Source organism: Mustelus asterias, chromosome 21, assembly GCF_964213995.1.
Source record: "Mustelus asterias chromosome 21, sMusAst1.hap1.1, whole genome shotgun sequence".
In the NCBI taxonomy this organism is placed as follows: Eukaryota; Metazoa; Chordata; class Chondrichthyes; order Carcharhiniformes; family Triakidae; genus Mustelus; species Mustelus asterias.
Window position 1 is genome coordinate 17,308,044 of NC_135821.1, and position 23,862 is coordinate 17,331,905.

General features: G+C 38.8%; 1 protein-coding gene across 2 annotated transcripts in view; it reads left to right on the plus strand.

The window, feature by feature from the left end:
- LOC144509159 (myosin-9-like) overlaps nucleotides 1-23,862 on the plus strand; it is a 169,074-nt gene that overhangs the window by 65,836 nt on the left and 79,376 nt on the right. The window contains exons 4-6 of one of the 2 annotated variants that reach the window (XM_078237578.1): nucleotides 16,664-16,691; nucleotides 20,364-20,457; nucleotides 20,786-20,806. In XM_078237578.1, the coding sequence (XP_078093704.1) occupies nucleotides 16,664-16,691; nucleotides 20,364-20,457; nucleotides 20,786-20,806 (143 nt within the window). The remainder of the gene's footprint in view (nucleotides 1-16,663; nucleotides 16,692-20,363; nucleotides 20,458-20,785; nucleotides 20,807-23,862) is intronic. The other variant, XM_078237579.1, reaches the window with a different exon arrangement.

A 23,862-nucleotide genomic window follows, 5' to 3' on the forward strand; every position in this document is an offset into this window, starting at 1 on the left:
GCTAATGCTTGTAAATTGCAACTTTATAGATCTATCTTTTGTGCAAATGTATCTATTACAACTGAGATATTTGCTTTGCTCAGCTTGTAATTGGCCTTTTATTGGCAGTTTCCTTAAGTGGCTGTTGAAAAGTAAGTGACTTATGTGAGCATACACTTTGTTTTGTAAAGTCTGAGTAGCTACTTTGAGAAGGAAAGGCATTGGCATATGAATTAAAAAGAGAGAAGGAAATTACAAAATCTAGTAATGGAGCTAGCAGGTGAAAGACTATGCTCAAACCATGTGCACATCTTTTACATTGCAATGCTGCCAGAGTTTTGTCTAAAGTAATCCGTTTCATTCACATTGGCAACCAGTAAAAGCTGTTTTTTTTTTTTACTGGACTTCTGGATTTGTGGCACTTGTAAATCTGTGTTTATTTTGGAGTTGTCCCTCCCTGGACTAAAATTCTGTGCAGGAGATGATAACACAAGGGCATTAGAATATATTTTCAGATGCCAGTTAATCTGTAGTGCACTCCTAACACACTTTGTACTTACTCCAGATTCCTAAAATATTAGCCCAGCAGTGGAGGCAAAATCCTGAAATCATTCAGTACTTGAATGCATTAATACAGGCAAATGGTGGACTTGGATTGGAAGAGAGGGCTAAAAGTTTTTTGGCTGAATGAACTGACCTGGGCCTCTCGTGTTCCTATCTAATTTATCCCTTGTATTTGAAGTACTGACAATGTGATTATTTTGGGTTTGGGAAAAACCAAGACACTTCCTTTTGACCTCATGTTCACTATCTAACAGTGGCTCCCATGCCCCACTATTTCCAAACTGCCAATCATGCTCTTGAGATGCCCTTCAAGAGGGAAATGATTGATGCTAATTTGGTTATAAGGGTTCAGTGGAAGCTAGACTTCACTATATGGAAATTACAAGCAATACTTTATGTATTGCTAGTCTGCTGTTTGATAATTGTCTCTTTTTGTTGGTGCTGTCCCTTTTTTTTTTAGTTTGGGAGTGGGGGATACTACATAATGGATCACTGCATATACAGCTTGTTTTGTTTCCCATAATTATAAAAGCTTCTGATGGACAGTGCTGAATTGAAGAATATTAAAGCTCGATGCATTCAGTTAATGAAAGCATGATGCTTCATCTGTTCTTATTAAAGTTGGTAATGGAAGTCTGTCTGCAATGTTATAAAGAAAAGTCTTAGTTTCAGAAATCTTGTTCGCCATTGAAGCCCGGATCACTGGTGTTCCAATCTAGAATGGTGGAATGTAACTTTGGTAAGAAAGATATGAGGGAGCAGGCAAATCTTACACTGTTAAATAGCATGGTGTAGAGTTACCGACCACATTGTTTAACTGATTTGACTCCTTGAATAAGTTTGTTAATGTCCTGACAAGATCAATGAAGTAAGAAGTTTAATAACGCCAGGTTAAAGTCCAACAGGTTTATTTGGTAGTGAAAGCCACAAGCTTTCGGAGCCTTAAGCCCCTTCTTCAGGTGACTCGCCGGCATCTCCACATCAAGATCAATGAAACCATACTGTTATCAATAGCACAACAAACTGACCTGCCGCAACCAGTGGACCTACTTCTTCCCTGCTGCCGTCAGACTTTTGAATGGATTTACCTTGCATTAAGCTGATCTTTCTCTATACCCTAGCTATGACTGTAACACTACATTCTGCACTCTCTCCTTTCCTTCTCTATGAACGGTATGCTTTGTCTGTATAGCGCGCAAGAAACAATGCTTTCACTATGTCAATACATGTGACAATCAGATCATCCACATCAAGATGGTGGGAATTGGGTGAAGAGATGAAAATATTGACAATTGTTCAAAGGAATATTGTTGGACTAAATAACAGACTGCTTTCGAGTTACTAGTAAATCACTTGCGCAGAGCAAAAATATCTGGGTGGAATGGCCTGTCCGTCCCCCTGTTCTTAAAACCCTTACAGGCAGTTGGGAAGTGAGATTCTTAAAGCTTGAAACATACAGGAAAAAAGTACAAGAAATTCAGCAGAAACTTTACATGACAGTAATCATGGTAATGAAAGACATTTGGGGAATATGGCAAAATGAAAGTGTAAAAGATTATAATGAGTTGCTTAGTCACAATGTTTCAAGTTGGGTTCCTAGAAGCGGCTCAGGAGGATCAAAATGTGTGGTGGTTTGATCATGTAAAAACCATAAGAGGATAGATGATTGGCTAGCCTTTTGTGTAACTTTATGTATTTTGAGGTCCTAACAGGTCAATTTGCAGTCTGACTGCTGCCAATCAGCCAGAGGGAGATTTATCAAACCGGAGATGCATCTACAATCCTTGGTTCCAAGAGTTTCTGCACAGAACAATAAATGATGGGATAATACCTGAAATCTCATTCTCCAGTGCTGCAGTTGTAACAGAATGAGGCAGTGAATGAATATTTCATATCTTATTCCACAGTTTGGATAAATCAGAAACTAAAGCCAGCTGTAAGACATAACACTACAAAGTGCAAGGGATGTTGCAATATTCTTGTATTGCATCATAGTAAATGAATGATCTACTGAAAAATTACAATGCTGAGAACTTGGCTTAGTGGTAGCACCTTCACTTTGGAGGTTATGGATTCAAACTCTGTTTAAGCACATAATCTAAACACTTCACTGAATTGTGGAAGTATGCTGCATTTTTGGATGAGATGTTAAGCTGAGGCCCAGCCTACCTGTTCAGAGAGACAAGATTCTGTGGCACTATTTTGAAGATCATGGCAGTTCCACTGGTGTTTTGGCCAACATTCCTCCCTCAACCAATATTACCAAAGCAGACTAGGTGTTATAAACTCGTTTGTAGTTTGTCAAGTGATGCTGTGTGCAAATTGGCTGGTGGCTTTGCCTTCAGAAGAACTTCAGATCAATTTTAGTTTGTTGGCTGTGCAGCACTTTGGGGTGTCCTGATGACACGAAAGGTACAATTTTTAAAAACTGGGCATGCGCTAAGTGATACCACATTTAGTGTTGCTACAATCCTTTCATTGTGCCTTTTGTAAGGGGACCGATATCAATGTATGGGTAAACTGAACGCAATGAAATTCCAATATTCATGACATTTTTAGGTGTAAGCATTGTTATCATGGGTTCGAAGCCTTGAGTGGAGTCTGTCAGGATTGACTATATCAAGGCATCCATCAGCAATGGTTTTAGTGTCCATTAACTTGAGCATTGTGGCTGACTTTCTATTGGGATATTTGTGTTGGCAAATACATCAAGTTTTGAGACAATGCATGTCCTCATCCCAAGTTGAGATCTGATGGCACACAACTTGTATGCCACACTCATACTTTGGTAAAGTCTTGTTCTATTTCTGACAGAGAATTCTAGAAACATCAATTGCTGTACAGATGCCAAGTTTGCCAGCAGTAATCGGAGAGCCATGGTCAGGAAAGACGAGTTGGATTTTGACATAGATACTTAATTTCACTTAATTAAACAGCAGTAAACTGACTCCTTTCTATACACATTCTTTCTTCCATTCCCTCAAGTAAACCCTAGCAAAAATATTTATCTTGGGTATATCCAGGTGAACAGATTGGACAGGCTTAGGATTTGCACTTGACTTCATTTCCCAAGATTCAGTATTTAAGCAAGCCTCCAACCTGTTTTTGCATGCTTATGTATTCACACACTTGTTAGTGTAGGTAATGAAAACCCAGGCTTGGAGTTTCCCTTCAGTTGTACTGTGGATTTTTTGACACAAGTCCCTCTATATTGGAGTAATCAGAGCAAAAAAATTGAAAAATTTTGAGATATAGCTGTGTTTGCAACTTGCGTTTCCATCATCTTTTATGTTGGTTTTAAAGATACTGCGTTAGATACAAGCTCGCATCCACAAAACTGGCCACACGCACCCATGGTGAATTAATCACTATTGTGAACTTTTAGACGCTTGTAGACTTCAAAGAAACTATAAAATTAAGCTGGAGCTTTTTGATGCAAGGATACAAATAGGCTTGCTTTGAAGGGTTTTTAATGATTTTAAAAAATCACTAAGGAGCTTACTACTGCAATCTAACTAGAAAATAGTTCTGTATATTTAAATCATTTTCAGTAATTTAAAATTGGATTACTCACAGATGGTGGATTGACAGTAATTTACCGTTTTTGTGGTAACCTGATTTTCAGCTTTATTTTTGTTTTACCAAGTTACCCTCTTGCATAGATTGAGGGAATTTTGTTTTCGGAAATAATCATTTCAAAATGTTCCCTGATTCAGCTGGTTCATATCAGATTTTGCCCTTTTAAATACAGATAATTTTGAGAAGCTTGTATGAGCATGTACACATCGCTCAAAGTGTGCCAGGAAGACTTAATTACTCCATAGTAAGAGTAATGGAATCCTCCATGTACATGAATCGCATTCACGTGCATACTTTGCAGACTAGTTTATAAACCGATTTGGCCGTGCAGAAGATGCCATGATGGTTATATCTATTACTACAATGATTTATGTTACTTATTTACATAAACCCTAAGGTTTTTTTCCTGCACTTTATTCAATTTAGTTGACTTATACTTTTAGAAACTAGATTGGAGCGAAGTCTGAAGCTGATCTGATCTCCAAATAGAATAAAATTATACTGAAGTAACTTGGCAGAATTACTACTTTATTTCTGACTGAGTCACGTGAAGGTGAAAGTTTTAGGATAGTATGTTGTGCTATTCTTGGGCAAGTTGTCTGGACTTTGCAAGGCTGTGGGTATCCTTTATGAGAACTGAGGATGAAGTTCCTAAAGGCAGCTTACATAAACCAGATGGAAACTACTGGTTACTAAGTGAATATTTCTTACTGGAAAATTATCATTATTCTGTGAATTGCTTTAAACCCCACATTCAAATGGCACTAGTGCAGTTTTGCATCCTGTCAGTATAAATGGTTGGTATCTTTGAGCTAGTCACTGGTAAAGCAATACTTTTTGAATGGACATTCTATACATTGTTGTCAAATTTAAACCATTGCTGGAACAATTGAATTCTGTAACCACAACGGTTTATTTCAGTTCATAAACCTCTACATAAAAAAATGTCAATCTGGAATATTGATGCATGTATTAACTTTTATCTTTGGGCACACTCAGTTTTACCATTCCAGCAGCTCTTTTTATTATTGTTTCATGGGATATGGGCATCACAGGCTAGGCCAGCATTTATTGCCCATCCACAATTAACCTCGAAGGTGGTGGTGAGCTGCCACCCTGAACCACTGCACTCCATGTCACTTGTAAGACCAGCATTTATTGCTCATCTCTATTTTCCCTTGAACTGAGTGGCTTGCTGGGCCATTTCGGAGGGCAGCTGTAAGAATCATCCACATGGCTGTGGGCCTGGAATCACACGTAGGTCAGACCAGGTAATGGCAGATTTTGTTCCTTAAAGAGCAATAGTTTTAACAACAGTTGATTTTATCTTCCGTCATCAATACTGGGATAGTATTGTAACAGTTGTGCTTTTCAAAATGGATTTATTATATTTATAAAAACAAAAAAAGCAAAGGAAAAAGATTAATTCAGTGGTTTTCAAATACAGTCCAATGTTCAAGTACTGTGCTGTAGGATGAGACTTTGGTATTTAAGAATTGTGGTGCAGTGTAGGCAAGGGTACTTGTTACACTCCATGTTAAACAAAGTGTAAAGCATGCAAAATTGGCAGCTATAATTCAACACATTCTATACAGTTTGGCACTTGTCTAAATGCTAAAACTTGTTGACGTGTGACAGTGCTGAACTATTTATTTGAATGATTCCTCAGTTGCCAGCAAAAAAGCTTCATATCTACTTTTGAAATACCTCCTGTACAGAATGGCAGATGTCAGTTGGTTTGTGACCTTAATATTCTCCTCATAATCCAAAACCAAAATCTGTTAGTGGAAAGTTATTCATCCATTGACAGTTGGTCTCCAGGATTGTCACAACTGGCTCTATTTATCTACTCAGGGTATGATTATCTCTCGAATATATCTAAAGCAGATTTGGCATTGCTATTTGGAACATCTGAGAGACTTTTGGCTTGGAAGCTTGAGCACTCTTGCCCTGTGCACAGAGTGCTCCCAATCTCAAATGCTGTAGTGGTACATCATGACGTTATGCCAATATGTGATTGCTAGGTTTATCTGTAGTTGATCTTTGCGTTCAGTTTGGAGGAGTACGATTAAAGCAAGGACACATTTAAAGCAATGGCAAAGACAACGATCAACCTGCTTTGTTAGTCTAAGTTCATTTTGCTCAGAAACCCAGTAACTGCAGTGTTGTGAACCGAAAAAGTCATAAATGTAAGGTACACCCTTCTGTCAACTTTGTTTTATAAACTGCTTTCTTGATGTAGAAGTAAGTTTAACTTTGTTTTGATTATACTGACAGGCTAGTGATGTTTCAAAGACAAATGAGCCCTTTTCCATGGCTGCTGCAGTATGTTTTAAAAGCTGTCTTTAAGCTCAGACCTCTTTACATGAGTTTGTTTCAATCGTTTTTTCTTAAATTGTGATGGTGCTCAGTCTTGTTTTGGAACTTGCCTGGGTTTGATATTTTACTTTGCAGACATGCTGCTCTGTGCATTTGGGCCCACCTGGCCCAAATGTTGACCAGGCTGGGATTCCATGTTATTGTTCGTTCTTTTTGGAGAAATTTAATATCCCTTGAGTAAGTCTTTAGCAGGTTTCTAGGGAAAGGGATGAATTGTTTTTTGATAGTAGACTAACCATAGCTTTGACTCTACCTCCAGTGTGTGTGGTTATGGAATTAAAGGAATCTGGAACCTGTTTCTGCAAGTTTTGTTGCCACCTGTTGTCTTCGAATATCTCTACCAGTTGCTTTTTTCTACCCATTCCTGCACTTTTACCTCTGGAGTTACTAAGCTGGGTTCAATTCTGGCCTTGGGTGACTGTGTAGAGTTTGCACATTCTCCCCATGCCAGCATGGGTTTCCTCCATGTGCTATGGTTTCCTCCCACACTCTAAAGATGTGCGGGGTAGATTGGTAATAACTTGCTTTGTGTCAGGAGGATTAGTGGCGTAAATAAGTGGGTTTATGGGGATATGGCCTGGTGGAATTGTTGTTGGTGCAGGCTTGAAGGGCCAAATGGCCACCTCGTGCACTATAGGGATTCTATAATATAACTGAACGGGGAAATCCCAGAATGGAACCCTGGCTGAAAATATCAAACTTCTACTTTTTTAGGAAATGTGAAAGAACAGAGTCACAAGACTGCTAATTAGTTTTAGCAACAAGAAAAAACATGTATTAAACATGAAAAGTTTCATTATAATACAATGCTCCCTTACTCCTCCCTTAGCTTCACAAATGTCTACAGTTTTCAAAGATGACCCTCCACTCTGAAACCAGATGACCAGTGCCACTCAACTAATCTTTCAAAGTTTTCTTTTCTCAATCCCACTAGATGATCACAGTTTCCAAACCCCATTTTCAAAAAAAATCATGCTTTAAATCTTATTTCAAACAATGCTTTCCATCAGCTGTTTACACTAAGAAATCCATTCCAGGTCTTCCAACTTTACAAACAAAGCCACTTTTAACAAGAAACCCAGCTCTGTTTTCCACCCCTCCTTTCAGGTTTCTTTTGTCTTGAATGTTTTTACACAAACTCAGGTACTTGAATACTATTGCTTCAAACACTGAAAATAAGGACACCAAACCATACGATTGCTTCAGAAATGTGACTATCCTGTAGCCAACCTCCTCAGCTCTTCTCTTCCCAGGTCTGACTTTAACTCCCATAAACAATATCTGTTCCCAAAGGCAGTTCCTGTTTGTTCTTTTAACTTCAGACTTCGTGGAAACTTCTCTTCATTTCTCTAGTTTCCTTAACTAGCTGTTCTATAAGTTTCCTGCACTTGTTTTCGTGGCCATTATTCCATGGTATGGTGTTCCTTCTAGCAAAGCTGAGAGAGATGTTTCCTCTCTTGCCTTCTAAAGCCAACTGCCAAGCAATCAGCTAAAACCCCATTCAAAACTCTTCAGTCCTAAAGATGCCCCTGGTTACTATGCAGTGCCCATATATTTATCCCAGCTTGTTTACTTTTCACGTTGTAACCCCCTCTAATCGCAATAGGAACACAGTTTGCACTGAAACCAAAAAACTTCAGATGCAAACACTTTTGTCCAACATGAATCTACACAGCCACACACAATTAAACCCATTTAAAGCGATACCTGATTTCTAATATTTAACGATACAAATATAGCTAATCTAAAACCACCTCTGCTTTCCTGATCTTGTTTTGTTCATCATCTTGTCGGCTAACTGAAAAGCATACCAGCTTGAAATTCTTAATCCAATTTCTCGGACTCCTAACCAAATGTACTCTGTGATTAAATATTGTAGGAGTTAACTTGAGATTGTGTATAAGTGAAGTATGTTTCATCTCGCAATGAGATGTAATATTTGCTGCCTAGATATTAGAGCAAGAGTCAGATTATGGATCTTGCTTAATGACATTTATTTTCCGTTATTTTTTAAATTAATGATCAATGTTGCAAACTGCCAAACGTCTTCCAAACCTTACTAAACTGGCAGAACCTTACGATTAAGGTAGAATTTAAAAGAATGGAAATGTCTGCGCTAGGGAGCCTAATACATGTGTTAAAACCTGTCTACTCTACATTAAGAAGAATATGCTTGTCTGTGTGTCAGGTATTGTATTAAGTGAGCTTTGTTTACTAATGCAGGATCATTTTACAAGCTAATAACAAGCTTCTCTTGACTACTTGAGGATCATTTAAGTAATGTTTGTGTCCGAAGAGTGCAGCTAACAACAAACACGCGTTTCACCCTCTGGCTTCATTTTTCAGTGTTAATGTCCCAACTTATAGAGAACCAATGACATTCAAAATTTTGGATTTGTAAAGCTACCACTGGAGTTACGCCCCCCCGCCAAAAAAATGAACTGTATTGAAGTGTTCCGTTGTATAATTTAATAAGTTAACAATTTAAATGTACACATCTAAAATAATTGCATGGCCCTCAAATTGTAGAGTCTTTTTAATCTTGACCCACTCTACAAACAGTATTCCAGAATAGTCCAATCCAACTGAAGCCTACTTCTAACCCTTGCCTTGAAATGCCAGACTTTTTTGAAGGTTGGTAAACCTGTTAGAAAATCAATGTAAATGATTTGGGTTTTGTTAAATGTTTTATTTTAATGCTTTACAATGGGTGAAATTAAGTTGCAGCAAATGAGTTTTAGCCAACTAGTATGGGCGGCACGCTGGCACAGTGGTTAGCACTGCTGCCTCACAGCTCCAGGGACCCAGGTTCGATTCCTGACTTGGGTGACTGTCTGTGTGGAGTTTGCACATTCTCCCCGTGTCTGCGTGGGTTTCCTCCAGGTGCTCTGGTTTCCTCCCGCAGTCCAAAGATGTGCAGATTAGATGGATTGGCCATGTTAAATTGCCCCTTAGTGTCAGGAGGACTAGCTAGGGTAAAGGCATTGGGTTATGGGGATAGGACCTAGGTGGGATTGTGGTTGGTGCAGACTCGATGGGCCGAATGGCCTCCTCCTGAATGTAGGATTCTATGATTCCACCTGCCTTATGGATCAATCTGATTGCAACACTTTATTCTCTAAAGAGAAAGTAACTGCATCTTCATGGCAAGTGGCCAAGTTTTGGAATTTTACACATCCACAATGAAAGCTAACATTTTTAATTAGTAAAATGCTATGTCATTCATGCTTCCCTTTTGAAAGTAAGACGACAACTGTCCAATGCACTGATTCTATTGCTGCAGTGGAGAGAACTTTCTATAAAACTTGAGTAGAACTTTGAGCTCTTGATTTATGTTGTAGACAGGTGAAAAGTGATTTTTGTTGAACATGTTGACTGGTCACTCAGCTCTGGAAACAATTCCAAATCCGTGTTTGGAAAGAAGCAGCTGGCAACGTTGAGGTGGTTGGAGCTTGTGGGTTGGGTGAAAGAATAGTTGAGTTTGTTTTTGCTTGAAAATAGCTTCCTGGATGTGTCCTGTGGATTATTGACTCTTGGTTCAAGCAACTTTTATACTGGGCTTAACGCACTTAAATTCATTCTAACTAGCTGACTGCCACTGGGCAATAAGCCAAGAAGATATCTGTTTTCTACCAAATCTTCTTGATGATCTGTATTGGTGGATCCAGGAAGTTTACTTTGGATTTGGCGCTGACTGTGCATGGTATATTGAGAACTGTTACTCACTCCATTATAAAATTAAAGTTTTCATTTTATTAGTGCCACAAGTAGGCTTGCATTAATATTGCAATGAAGTTACTGTCTTGCACAAAGCTCAAGGATACTTCAACAAACCCTGATAATGCTGTGGTGAATTTGATCTAAAGTTGTCACTAACTCTTCGACTTACCTAAAATGACAAACAGGAAAATTTACAGGTTTGATTAGGGTTGGTTTAATCTGTATTTTACTTTCTTTGTGGCGCCAGAAAATCAAATGTTGTTGTTCCCTGAGTGCGTGAGTTTCTTGTTATAAAATGCAGAATGTGAATGGTGCCTGTTTTGAGCTGTGGTGTATGGCAGTGTAGTTAACAAAAAGGACACGTATTTGGATAAGAGTATTGGGGGAAATTAAGCAAAAACTATTTAAATTGAGTTGAAGTAGAGAATAACCATGATCTAATTGACTGATGGAATATACTTAAGGGTCTGAATAGATAACTTATGATCTTCGTTCCCTTTGGTGAGGTGGTCAGATTAAAATACTGCTATGCATATTCTGTATAAAGTGAAACCGTCTGCAGCTTGGTTAATTATAATGGATGTTTAGCATTTAAATTAACATTGATCAATTGAACTTGAATCTGAATGAGTCAGTCATCCCTGACTTAGCTTGCTTTTGGTATTTTTTCAAGTGATGTCACTAGTTTTCCACAGAAGTGATTTAATTACTATCGTCCCCCTTTTTAAGGAAATAAAAAGATGGACTTTGAGTTTTCTTTTGTTCTATAGTAAAACCAGATTAAATATTATTTTCCTATGCCCTTCATGATTGCTTTAGACTTACTAAAACTGCAGCACCTCTTCGCCTAAATCTTGGATCAGTTTCACTATTTTTCATACTGCTGTTAGTGGACAGCTTGATAACATTGTTTCAAGCAATGACTTTTTCTTATCGTAATTGATTTGGCGGGACACATCATTTTTTTGTTCCACTGTAACCCAGCCTAGTGAAAGTGCTTTTTTTTGCTAGCCTCAAGAAGTCTATGGCATTTTGTTTGCTATTCCTCTTCAATTCTTTGCCGTTTATTTTCCCAGGTACCCTTGGACGCATCAAACTTCTTGAAGAACTTGTCTTAGGGCATGTTTCTTTGCAGAGTACTCGCAATTGATATTTTGCCAACTGGTCATAATTTACCTGAAAGCATGTTGGCTGACTAATTTACCTGGTGCCAAACCAATCCTGTGTGCACTTGTAGCAAGGATTTTCAAGTAGCAATTGGAAGTAGGAACTTTGGCTTAGGTCAATTGTTATTGCCCTTCATCTTTCAGTTTTATAGACGCTTTCCCCCCTCAGCCTTCGATTTGCCTTTGAAATTGATTAAGCTCCTGATTCAAGCAAATGGCTGCTTTTAATTTTTGGTTACTTTTTTTGAACTCCAGATGGGTTGGGAAGACAATGCTCCACTTTAATACCTCTGACCCTGATAGAAAGCTTTGACTTGTGTTCAAGTTCAGGATTAGCAATCAAAGTTGAATATGCACTAGCAAAAGATTTGTCAGCTGAGCAGCAGGTATATTTGAAGTGGGCATACTGAAGCTGCATGTGCTGAAATATTCCCTTCTGGAGGTGAACAAAAGGAAAATGTTTTTTGCACTTGAAAATACTTCTTTCCTTCAGTGACTGGAAGTTTCCTATCAACGCATTTATTATTTTGATCCCCTGTTAAGCAGGCTACCTTCCTTGTTTCCATTACTGCTATTTATGACTTTGAAACAAGCTATTCTAATTGAAGATGATAAAAACAAAGTGCTATAAAAATGAGGTGCTGGAAAAACGCAGCAGATCTGGTAGCATCTGTAAAGAGAGAAACGTATCAAGTCCGATCTGACTCTGACTTTTGCTTTGATTTGGGGATGATCGTGGATGACTTCAGTTCTTTGTATTTCACATGGCCAGATTTGTGTTCTCCACCTAGCAACACATGAGTCCATCTAATATGATGTGATGTGGCTTTTATGCCATTGTTTTGTCTTTTGTCATGTGATTTGCACTGGCAACATTACAATTTTATCTAACTGTTTTAATATTGGGGAAGATGCAATCAAAATGAATTATCAGAGCCTAAATACAGATGTGCAGATTGCTTCAGAAATGCTGATAATTTGTCTTAACTGTGGTAATCATAGAGAATTCTAAATTTATTTCTGAGGTATTGAAAAAAGGTTCCGATGCTCTGACTGAATAGGATGTATTGAATAAAAATGAAACACAACTAGTTTGCAAACAAGCTTTGACCTATTAGGATGTTTAAAATTTATCAGTACTTCTAGCTAATTGCAACTGAAAACATTGCATCTGAATTTGCTTTTACCAAAAAGCTGATACTAAAAGTTACTATCTGATGCTCCGTTTTGAATTATGCACGTTTTGTGTCTGGCTGGGGATGAAAAGGGAAATTGTTTAAAATCTGCTCTTATCTCATATGAACTTGGAGTCAATTTCTACCACCTTGTGATAAACAATTTGCATACAAGTTTGCAAGTGGAGTTATGTTTTAAAAAGTATTGTGAGCTTCCATTATAAAGTTGGCTTAGTCTTAACCAATCTGGACTTGCCACCCTATTCCCATTCTGTTTGTGTGGTGGGGGGGGACAGAAGTTAGCCAGGGTACCTGAAGTAGAAAGGGGGATGCTGAATTGGATGTATGTTTTTATAAAAGTATGCATTACATCAGTTGCCTTCTAGTGTGCCAATGGCATCCATGATGAGGTCTCTGTGCTTTATACGTAACTGTAGGTTAATCTCCCAAGAGCTGACCTAAATGCGCTACAAGGTGATTTTCATAAATTATTCCTCGTGTAGTGTAATTGCATCATTACATCACTGCAAAATTCATATGGATAGCATTTTAGAAGTAATGCGTTCACGTTCACTCAGCACTGATGGTAAGATCTGTGAATTCATAGAATCATAGAATCCTTATAGTGCAGAAGGAGGCCTTTCGGTCCATCAACTCTGCACCGACCACAATCCCACCCGTGCCCTATTCCCATATATTTACCATGCTAATCCCCCTGACACAAGGGTCAATTTAGCATGAACACAACCCCCCCCCAAACTGACCATTTAAATATTGTATGGTCTATTCATGATATGTTTTTTGTGCAAAAATAGTCCAATAATTTAAATTTTTTTTATTCATTCGTGGGACATGGGCGTTGCTGCCTGGCCAGCATTTATTGTCCATCCTTAGTTGCCTTTGGAGGGCAATTGAATCAACCACTTTGCTGTAGTTCTGGAGTCACATGTAGACCAGACCACATAAGGACGGCAGATTTCCTTCCCTAAAGGACATTAGTGAACCAGATGGGTTTTTCCGACAATCGTTTCATGATCATCAGTAGATTCTTAATTCCAGATATTTTTTATTGAATTCAAATTCCACCATCTGCCGCGGCGGGATTCGAACTCTGGTCCCCAGAACATTAGCTGAGTTTCTGGATTAATAGTCCAATGCTAATACTGATAATTAAACAGTGTACATGCAGCATAATGGGAATTTAGTGCTGATAAATTTTGAATATTAAATAATACAAATTCCATGAGTTTAAAAGCAATATAGTTAACCATTTGCTGTATTTTTTTAATGAGTCATCAAGGCATGTACTATATTATTATATTCAAAATATTGAGATGTTTGGTAAACTTAATACCAGCATTTTAGGAGTGATGAGAACTTCATTAGTAATTAAAGGTGGTCTCTGGCACTCCAGCATAATTGTGAAGACTGAAGGTAACCTCATTCTTTGGGGCCATTATAAGATGAGCAACTGAATTGCCCATGTCATCCTGTAAACGCAGCAAAGAAGCTTCTGGTTCACTGTGTCTTTTGCAGCCAATGGGAAGGGCGGGAGAAATCGCAAATAATCTCAAGTGTCTTTATGAATTTTTATTTTTAATGTGCACCTGAGGAAGCTCATAATAAAAATTGGGCTAGTTTTTGCAGCAACTGAAGTTGGAATTGTGGAAGTTGTTTTACAATGTCAATGCAATTGAAGACGCATGCTCAAACTGCCACAAAATTGATGCTGTTGTGTTTTTGCTAATAATCGACAGAATCCAGATGCAATACGTTAGTTATTTACCTTAAAGGGAACACTGACACAAACATACGTTGTTCTGATCAAGGTGAAAAGTGTACTACTGCTAGGGAATGGAGCATTTTCATTTTCAGAACTCCAAAGTCAATTTCAGATATCAAGCACTTTGTTTTGGTCCAACTTGATGTAGTTAAAGCTCACCTTTTTATTCCCAGCTTTGTGGGAACACACTCCCGTTTCAGTATAGCCTTTTCCATTTGCCACACCAATCCTCCTTCAACCCACATTGCAATTGTCCAATTTAAAGCATTTTCTTTTGCCTGTAGGCTCATGTATTGAGAGGATCTTTGACAACAGAATTTCACCTCTGGGTTAACTATCGTAGAAATCATAGAAACCCTACAGTGCAGAAGGAGGCCATTCGGCCCATCGAGTCTGCACCGACCACAATCCCCCCACACGGAGTTGGGGGTAGTGTGTTAAAGTGGATTGGGGACTGGCTATCCGACAGGAAGCAAAGAGTCGGAATAAATGGGTGTTTTTCCGGTTGGAGGAAGGTAACTAGTGGCGTGCCGCAGGGATCGGTACTCGGGCCGCAACTGTTTACCATTTATATAGATGATCTGGAGGAGGGGACGGAGTGTAGGGTAACGAAGTTTGCAGACGACACAAAGATAAGTGGAAAAGTGAATCGTGTGGAGGACGGAGAAGATCTGCAGAGAGATTTGGACAGGCTGAGTGAGTGGGCGAGGATATGGCAAATGGAGTATAACGTTGAGAAATGCGAGGTTATACACTTTGGAGGAAATAATAACAAATGGGATTACTATCTCAATGGAAACAAACTAAAACATGCTACCGTGCAAAGGGACCTGGGGGTCCTTGTGCATGAGACGCAAAAGCCCAGTCTGCAGGTACAACAGGTGATCAAGAAGGCAAATGGGATGTTGGCCTATATTGCGAGGGGGATAGAATATAAAAGCAGGGATGTCTTGATGCACCTGTACAGGGCATTGGTGAGGCCGCAGCTGGAATACTGTGTGCAGTATTGGTCCCCTTATATGAGGAAGGATATATTGGCATTGGAGGGAGTGCAGAGAAGGTTCACCAGGTTGATACCGGAGATGAGGGGTTTGGATTATGAGGAGAGGCTGAGGAGATTGGGTTTGTACTCGTTGGAGTTTAGAAGGATGAGGGGGGATCTTATGGAGACTTATAAGATAATGCGGGGGCTGGATAGGGTGGAGGCGGAGAGATTCTTTCCACTTAGTAAGGAAGTTAAAACTAGAGGACACAGCCTCAAAATAAAGGGGGGTCGGTTTAAGACAGAGTTGAGGAGGAACTTCTCCCAGAGGGTGGTGAATCTCTGGAATTCTCTGCCCACTGAGGTGGTGGAGGCTACCTCGCTGAATATGTTTAAAGCGCGGATGGATGGATTCCTGATCGGTAAGGGAATTAAGGGTTATGGGGATCAGGTGGGTAAGTGGTACTGATCCACGTCAGATCAGCCATGATCTTATTGAATGGCGGGGCAGGCTCGAGGGGCTAGATGGCCTACTCCTGCTCCTATTTCTTATGTTCTTATGTTCTTATACCCACCCTACCCCCACATATTTACCCACTAATCCCTCTAACCTACGCATCTCAGGACTCTAAGGGGCAATTTTTTTTTTTAACCTGGCCAATCAACCTAACCCGCACATCTTTGGACTGTGGGAGGAAACCGGAGCACCCGGAGGAAACCCACGCAGACACTAGAAGAATGTGCAAACTCCACACAGACAGTGACCCAAGCCGGGAATCGAACCCAGGTCCCTGGAGCTGTGAAGCAGCAGTGCTAACCACTGTGCTACCGTGCCGCCCCACGCCTGGTCTGTGTTAAACTGTGCTACTTGCCTATTATGTTTCTCAATATCTGTGACAAAAATAATGGTGTAGCAAATTGGATACCGCAACTTATTTTCTGCCCAGATAATCACTGAAAAAAGCTACATTTAACATAACCACTGCAAAATCTGCAGGTTTTGGACCTTTTTAATATATACCCTTTTCACAGCAACTTTTTTAATGCATCTATGTTTGGAAGAGAATTTGAGTAGCAAATGGCAGTTTAAGATGAGAAACTAATACTGTTTTCTGATGAAAAGTACTTGTGGGCAATTGCTTGCAGAGCCAAGTTGAGAACTGCTCATTGAGTTTTAAACCATCTACATGGCTGCGCTAAACGATTCCACTTTAAGAATACTATAATTTTTGGCAGCAATATTGAGGTGAGTTGCCTCTGAAGGTAGAATGGGAGAACAATAGATTAAAAATGTGGAAATAATACAGTAATAACATGTTGGTTTGTTTCATTTCAGATCGTGAAGACCAGTCAATCCTGTGCACGTAAGTCATCTTTTGTTTAGCTTTTATCTCGATGCATGGTCATTATAAGACGCTTTCATTGCATTAAGTTTCCTAAGAAGCCTCTTCTAATCTTTCATCTTGGAAGGAGTGAAGTTAGGCTACAGATCTTTGCCAGCTAAAGATGCAATTTACACACACGCTACAATTTATAATACTGTATTACCTCTTGACACATTCCCACATAAATGCCTTATTCTAAACTTGCTTTTGTACACATTGTTCCAAACAATAGCAACTTTCGAAGAGTAATTCTTATATGCTTATATTAGCCATGCAGTGTTGTTGTGTTTGGTTGTTTTTGGATCCAAGGAGGAATCGTCAATGTAGATTTAAAGTTAAGGATTATGACATTTGGCAAGAATCTAAGGCACCACTGGGCAACTCTTTGATATTGTAGGACAAGACTTGCACTAAGGAACCTTTTGTTCTAGGTATGTACAGAAAGGCACTGTCATATCAACCTTTTTGTTTTGCTTGGAGCATGTTTGGGCATGTACTTGCAGGAGTTTAGGATGAGGGGATCTGATTGAGATATATAAAATCTTAAAAGGGATTGATAAATGTAAACCAAGTGTTTCCTCTTATGGGGGCAATCTAGAACTAAAGGTCACAGGTATAGATTGTGAGGCAGTAGATTTAAAAATGAGACGAGGAGCAACTACTACTCGCAGAGGGTGGCGAATTTGTGGAACTCGCTGCCCCATAGCGTGGTGGAGTCTGGATCATTGGTTTCAAGAGGGAGATGGACATATTTCTAAAAAGGGAAAGAAGGATATAGGGAACAGGCAGGGAGGTGGATTTGAGACCAGGGACAGATCAGGCATGATCTGATTGAATGGCGGAGCAGGCTCGAAGGGCTGAACTTCCCTACTTCTGCTCCTAATTCCTATGTTCCTATGAGAAGTAGTATAGAATCATAGAGGTTTATAGCATGGAAACAGGCCCTTCGGTCCAACTTGTCCATGCTGTCCTTTTTTTAAAAAAACCCTTAAGCTAGTCCCAATTGCCTGCATTTGGCCCATAGCCCATCTTACCCATGTAACTGTCTAAACGCCTTTAAAAAGACAAAATTGTACCCGCCTCTACTACTACCTCTGGCAACTTGTTCCAGACACTCGACACCCTCTGAAAAAACGACCCCTCTGGGCCCTTTTGTATCTCCCCCCTCTCACCTTAAATCTATGCCCTCTAGTTTTAGACTCTCCTACCTTTGGGAGAAGATACCGACTATCTAGCTGATCCATGCTGCTCATTTTATAAACCTCTATAAGATCACCCCTCAGCCTTCTATGCTCCAGTGAAAAAAAGCCCAGTCTATCCAGCCTCTCCTTATAACTCAAACCATCAAGTCCAGGTAGCATCCTAGTAAATCTTTTCTGCACTCTTTCTAGTTTAATATATTTTCTATAATAGGGTGACCAGAACTGTACACAGTATTCCAAGTGTGGCCTTACCAATGTCTTGTACAACTTCAACAAGACGTCCCAACTGTTCTGAGCAATGAAACCAAGCATGCTGAATGCTGCCTTCACCACTCTGTCCACCTGTGACTCCACTTTCAAGGAGCTATGAACATGTACCCCTAGATCTCTTTGTTCTGTAACTTATGTTTCTGATGGAGCCCAAGATAGCAAACAGAAGACCATCTGTAATTCATATTAGCTACTGCCTCTAAGCAAATTACTGCGGATGCTGGAATCTGAAATAAAAACAGAAAATGCGGGAAAATCTCAGCAGGTTTGACAGCATCTGTGGAGACGCAACAGAACTAACGTTTCGAGTCTGGATTACCAGCTCTGACACAAGTTCTATCGTATCAGACCTTGTATTAGATTTGAACTACTGATTAAATTTACATAGTGACACCCTTTGGTCTGGGGATATTGTGGCATAGTGGTAATATCACCTGACTAGTATTCCAGAGACCCAGGCTGGTTCTCTGGGGACAAGTTCAGATTCCACATTAGCTGGTGGAATTTAAATTCAATTAATAAAAATGTGGAACGGAAAGCTAATCCCAGTAAAACAACTGGATTATCTTAAAAATCCATCTGATTCACTAATGTCTTTTAGGTAAGGACATCTGCCATCCTTACCGGGTCTGGTCTACATGTGACTCCAGAACCACAGCAGTGAGATCAACTCTTTCTTGTCTTCTGAAATGGCCTAGCAAGTCACTCGGTTCAAAAGGAAATAAGGACGACAACAAATGCCTTGTCACTGACCCACATACCATGAAAGCATATTAAAAACAAGCCTTTGGTTCATCTATCAATATTCTCTCAGCACATTTCAAATTTACCCTGATTTTCATTTTATTGATGTGTTGCATACTAGATAGCTAGGTGGTGAAGGATAGAATTGGAGTCTAATCTTTACACACAGCTATTTATAGAGACACACATTACAAACACATACCTTCAAACTATATGAGCACAAGTGAATCTTCAGTGAATGTGCAGCACCTTATTATAATCAAGCAGCCAATTAATAAACAATTAAGAGTAGCAGTTGAGTTTGTTTTTGGAACCTATTAAGGTTTCTTGTTCCACCATCTGTAAGTAATTGGTTCCACGTACATGCTACTGTTTAACATTCCTCCTGCGTGTCCTTAATTTATAAGTCTTGATTGTGCAGTCACTGAACAAATGATGTAATGTAAATTTGCAATCAACATGCTAACCTGTATTTGAAGTTAATTTTTCAGACAGTCAAGAAGGCATATGGCATGCTCGCCTTCATTGGCTGGGGCATTGAGTTTAAAAATTGGCAAGTCATGTTGCAGCTTTATAGAACCTTAGTTAGGCCACACTTGGAATATAATGTTCAATTCTGTTCGCCACACTACCAGAAGGATGTGGAGGCTTTGGAGAGGATACAGAAAAGATTTACCAGGATGCTGCCTGGTATGATGGGTGTCCGCTATGAGGAGAGGATGAAGAAACTTGGCTTGTTCGTTCTGGTCTCTGTGGTGCAATGGTTAGCGCACTCGGCTTTGAAACCAGTGATCTGAGTTCAAAATTTCGGTATAGCCTTGCTTCCCTAAAAAGAGGTCACTGGAATACTGGAGGTTGAGAAGCGACCTGATAAAAGTCTACAAGATTGAGGGGCATGGACAGGGTGGAATAGTCAGTTACTAGGGGGCATAGATTTAAGGTGTGAGGGGCAAGGTTTAAAGGAGTTGTATGAGGCACACTTTTTACACGAGGTGATGGGTGCCTGGAACTCGCTGCCAGGGGACTAAGTGGAAGTAGACATGATGGTGACTTTTAAGGGGCATCTGGACAAATATAAGAATAGAGGGATATGGTCCCTGAAAGGGTAGGGGGTTTTAGTTCAGAGGGGCAGCATGGTTGGTGCAGGCTTGAAGGGCCGAAGGCCTTGTTCCTGTGCTTAATTTTCTTCTTTTGTTCTGCAATTTTGTCTTCAATTCCATGAAATGTTTATTTCTTTTGGATTATTTTGTATTTCTCAAAGATGAATTGATAGTACTGCCAAATATACCAAAAATATATTTTTAATTAAGGGGTTAGTCTGCATTATGGATAACTTAATTATTTTAATTCTGTTCCAAATTTCAAGATAGTATCTTTTCATTAGACAAGGTGAAGCACTTTGAAACTATTAAAATATAAATGTATTTCTTTACAGTGGAGAGTCTGGTGCTGGTAAGACAGAAAACACCAAGAAAGTGATTCAGTACTTAGCTCATGTTGCTTCATCGCATAAATCTAGAAAGGAACAAGTAAGTGCCCTTTGTCTTGGTATGCTACTCGATATTATTCATAAGAATCAGTCACTGGTCATTATTTATAACAAAGCCTTTTAATCTGTGTGGAATTCATTTGAAACATACAATACTAAACATTGCGATCTGTCTGTATAGTGAATATAGTTGCCCTGTTTCCTTTTAAAAAATTACCCTACTTAAATTGTAATTTTGAATCTATTGTAGCGTAACATTTCATACTGCCTTTCAGGCTGTTAAATCCCTTTAACAAAGTAAATGCTTGAAGAATTCTTACAGATTTTTGCATGCCATTGATAACACTTTCCCCCTTCAACATTTGCAGCAGTCTACGGTGTTAGCATACGTGAGTGGGTTATTATAATTTGATTCGCATATTCTGCACTTTTTATGCGTTTATATACAGATCTGATAGCTGTTTGGGGAGTGGTGAAGCTTTAATTGGTTTTTGAAATTATGATTTCTGGATTAACAAGATCTCTTTTCCAGGATGTGTAACTGCTCCCTGATCGAGCAAACTGTTGACATTGGAAAATGTGATAGTTTGTTCCTTTTAACATGCATTTTCTGCTGAAGCAGTGGAACTAGGTTAAATGATATTCAATGCAGGTTAAATTCTGCAGTGATTGTCCACCTATAAATTGTTTGGTCTGAACTGGTATCCAGTTCCTACAACGGTCTTATTGCCACCAGGAGATGAAAATGATTTGTAAAATTTTGTTTAGTCCAATTTTAAATCCTAGTCCTAATTGATATTGGCACTGTGATTGGTTCTGGAAGGCACTGCAACAATAAATGTCTACAAGCTTAGTCATTTTGCTGGGCAAAATGTCCAGGTATTTTAGATGGTTTTGGGGAGTAAGTTACAGCTCAGATCTGTATATTGTTTATGTTGCATGCTTTGGGTGTAAAGGTGGTGTAAATGTATCCTGAAACATTTGTTAGAATTTGAGATTGTTTATAACAGGGCATTTAATAAATCAAATGGAAAGCTGCCTATCCTGAGAGTATCTAACTCTTTCCAGTCCAGAAACTGACCGGGAGCTCTCTGGCACCCAGTTTTCAAAGCCATCATTCAACCATCAACCTTCCACAGTTTGAAATTATGGAAACCACTACCACATTGTGAAATTGTGAGGAAATCGAAGTGTATCTGTATAGAAATTAGGCATTTCCCGCCAAATGTAAATGTCATTCCTCAGCTTCATGACTTGTGGTTTTAACATTGACCTATTTGTTTAAATTGTAATTCCATGATATAGATACCTAAATTAGGTCGGTCAATTAATATAACTATGAACACCCAATGAAAAAGTTTTATTAGAAAACATCTTCCTTTTTTAAAAAAGAATAATCCAGTATATTGCTTTCTTAACTTCTGGTGCAACTGCAGTCAAATTGTCTATTTATCTTTAAAGGCAGTGGTGCCTTCTGGTCCGGAAAGGGTTATTTTTCCTCACTTTTTAGATGGGCAGTAAGATTGTGGGCACCTCCAGTGTAAATCCTTGAAATTATTTAGTTTATCAGTCCATTTAATAATCTAATTATGCTTGCTTAAGTTCAAATTTATGTTGACAAATTAATATCGACCAACTACTTTTCAATTGCTCCAAGACACAATTCTGTTCAATAATTAGCTCTCAATTGATCTATTTAAGCACCAGTAGTGCATATCACAATGTAGGACTACAGTATTTTAGTTTCTTCGAGAGGTTTCGTTGGTTCCCCATGGCCTTTTCAAAGTGGAAATTTGAATTTTTAAAAATTCCTTAACTGTCTAGCTCTTCAGCTTTTAAATCCTCCAAAGAAATGGAAGAAGTAAAGAATTTAGGTGTTAACTGAAATTTGAGTGCTCTGTATCAGGCTAGGTTTTTCATATAGTGAATACCCAGTCTTGCTACAAAGATATGTGCAACGATTTGTCCAAAATACAACTTTGTGGCACATCTAACCATGTGCTGTGTTAGTCATGTGCACATCTTTATGTAAAACTCAAGTCTCATTCAGCATTGTAGAGCTGCAAAGGTACTTGGGCCCTCAATTGATATACTTACCAATTCAGATGAAGTAATTTTGTTGTGGAAAATGATTTTGCATCTGAACCGTAATACTGCTAAGTAACAAAATATATGGCATTATTTGCTTCCAAACGTCAAAATTTCATTTGTGCAAATTTATTCCACTAGAAAAAAAAATGAATTGGCTTTTGGGCTTATTTAGACAAGGGTACTTTACAGCTCTATTAGATTGAGCAGTTTCCATGTCTTGCTTGTCACTTGCCTAACTTAGCACTAATGCTAAAGAAAGCTACTGACCTATTCTAACAGTGTTATAAAAGGTGAAATTGATCATTAGTCAGTGTTCTTCAGTGCGCATATCAGAAATATGTGAAAAATGGCATGGTTCAAATTAAGGAGCTATGTTGGTTTCTTACTATGGTAACCCATGTTGAAACCCTAGGTCATATTAATTTTCCATTTACCCACTAAGTCTTAAATGGCAATTGGTGCTGTATTTAAGGAAATCGAGTGAAGACAAGCATCTGAATCCCAGTGCTTCCATGTTGTGAGGAGGCTACCAATTTTTTCATTAAGAATATTTCTTGGCATGGATCAAGGCAGCTTTTTTAATATTCATCAAGCAAGTACATTAGTGCCCCAATTGAAGAAGCTTTTGTGTATCTCAATTTACCCCATTTTAAATGGGAGTTGAAAAACTTGTATGCACCTGATCTCATCACTCAATCTGTGGATATTCTTGAGAATATGCTGGATTATTGAGAACAAATATTCTCTGGAGCCAAGTTAAACTTGTATCAACATTTTGCCAGTTGCAAAAATCTGTGGTTACTTGTTTCCCTTGCTAAGATGAGTGAATAATAAATAACAGCGTGCTTAGTGAACACGTGGTGTCTTTAAATGTGATATTGGAGTGGTGTGTTAGGTGCCATTGTTTCTAGTTGTGACTAAGTGTAAATGGTATATGTATGCATGAATTGTCAAAGGGTGTTGGTAAGTGGAAGTCCTATAGGTGTTTCAAGTAATTGGACAGAGCTTTGGACCTTGATGTTACAAATATCTTCAAAAAATTGTGTAGATTTGTCATGAAGGACTGAACTTTTTGAACTCATTAAACAATGCAAAGTAACTCTTCCATTTTGTTTTGATATAGAAAATGTCTTGGTACATGCCTGTAGCGTGGTATAAGGCAGAACCTTGCTGCTCAACAATTAAGTCTGTTCACATTTTGTTCTGTCACTCACTTTTTAGGCCCCTGATCAACCTGCTTTAATCTTGGACATTGCTGTTGCAGAGCCATCTGCTGGAAGGGAGGAGATTTTTAAGGATATTTCTCATGGCAGGAAATTGACTAATGTCTATTTATGACCATCTAGTCTTTATT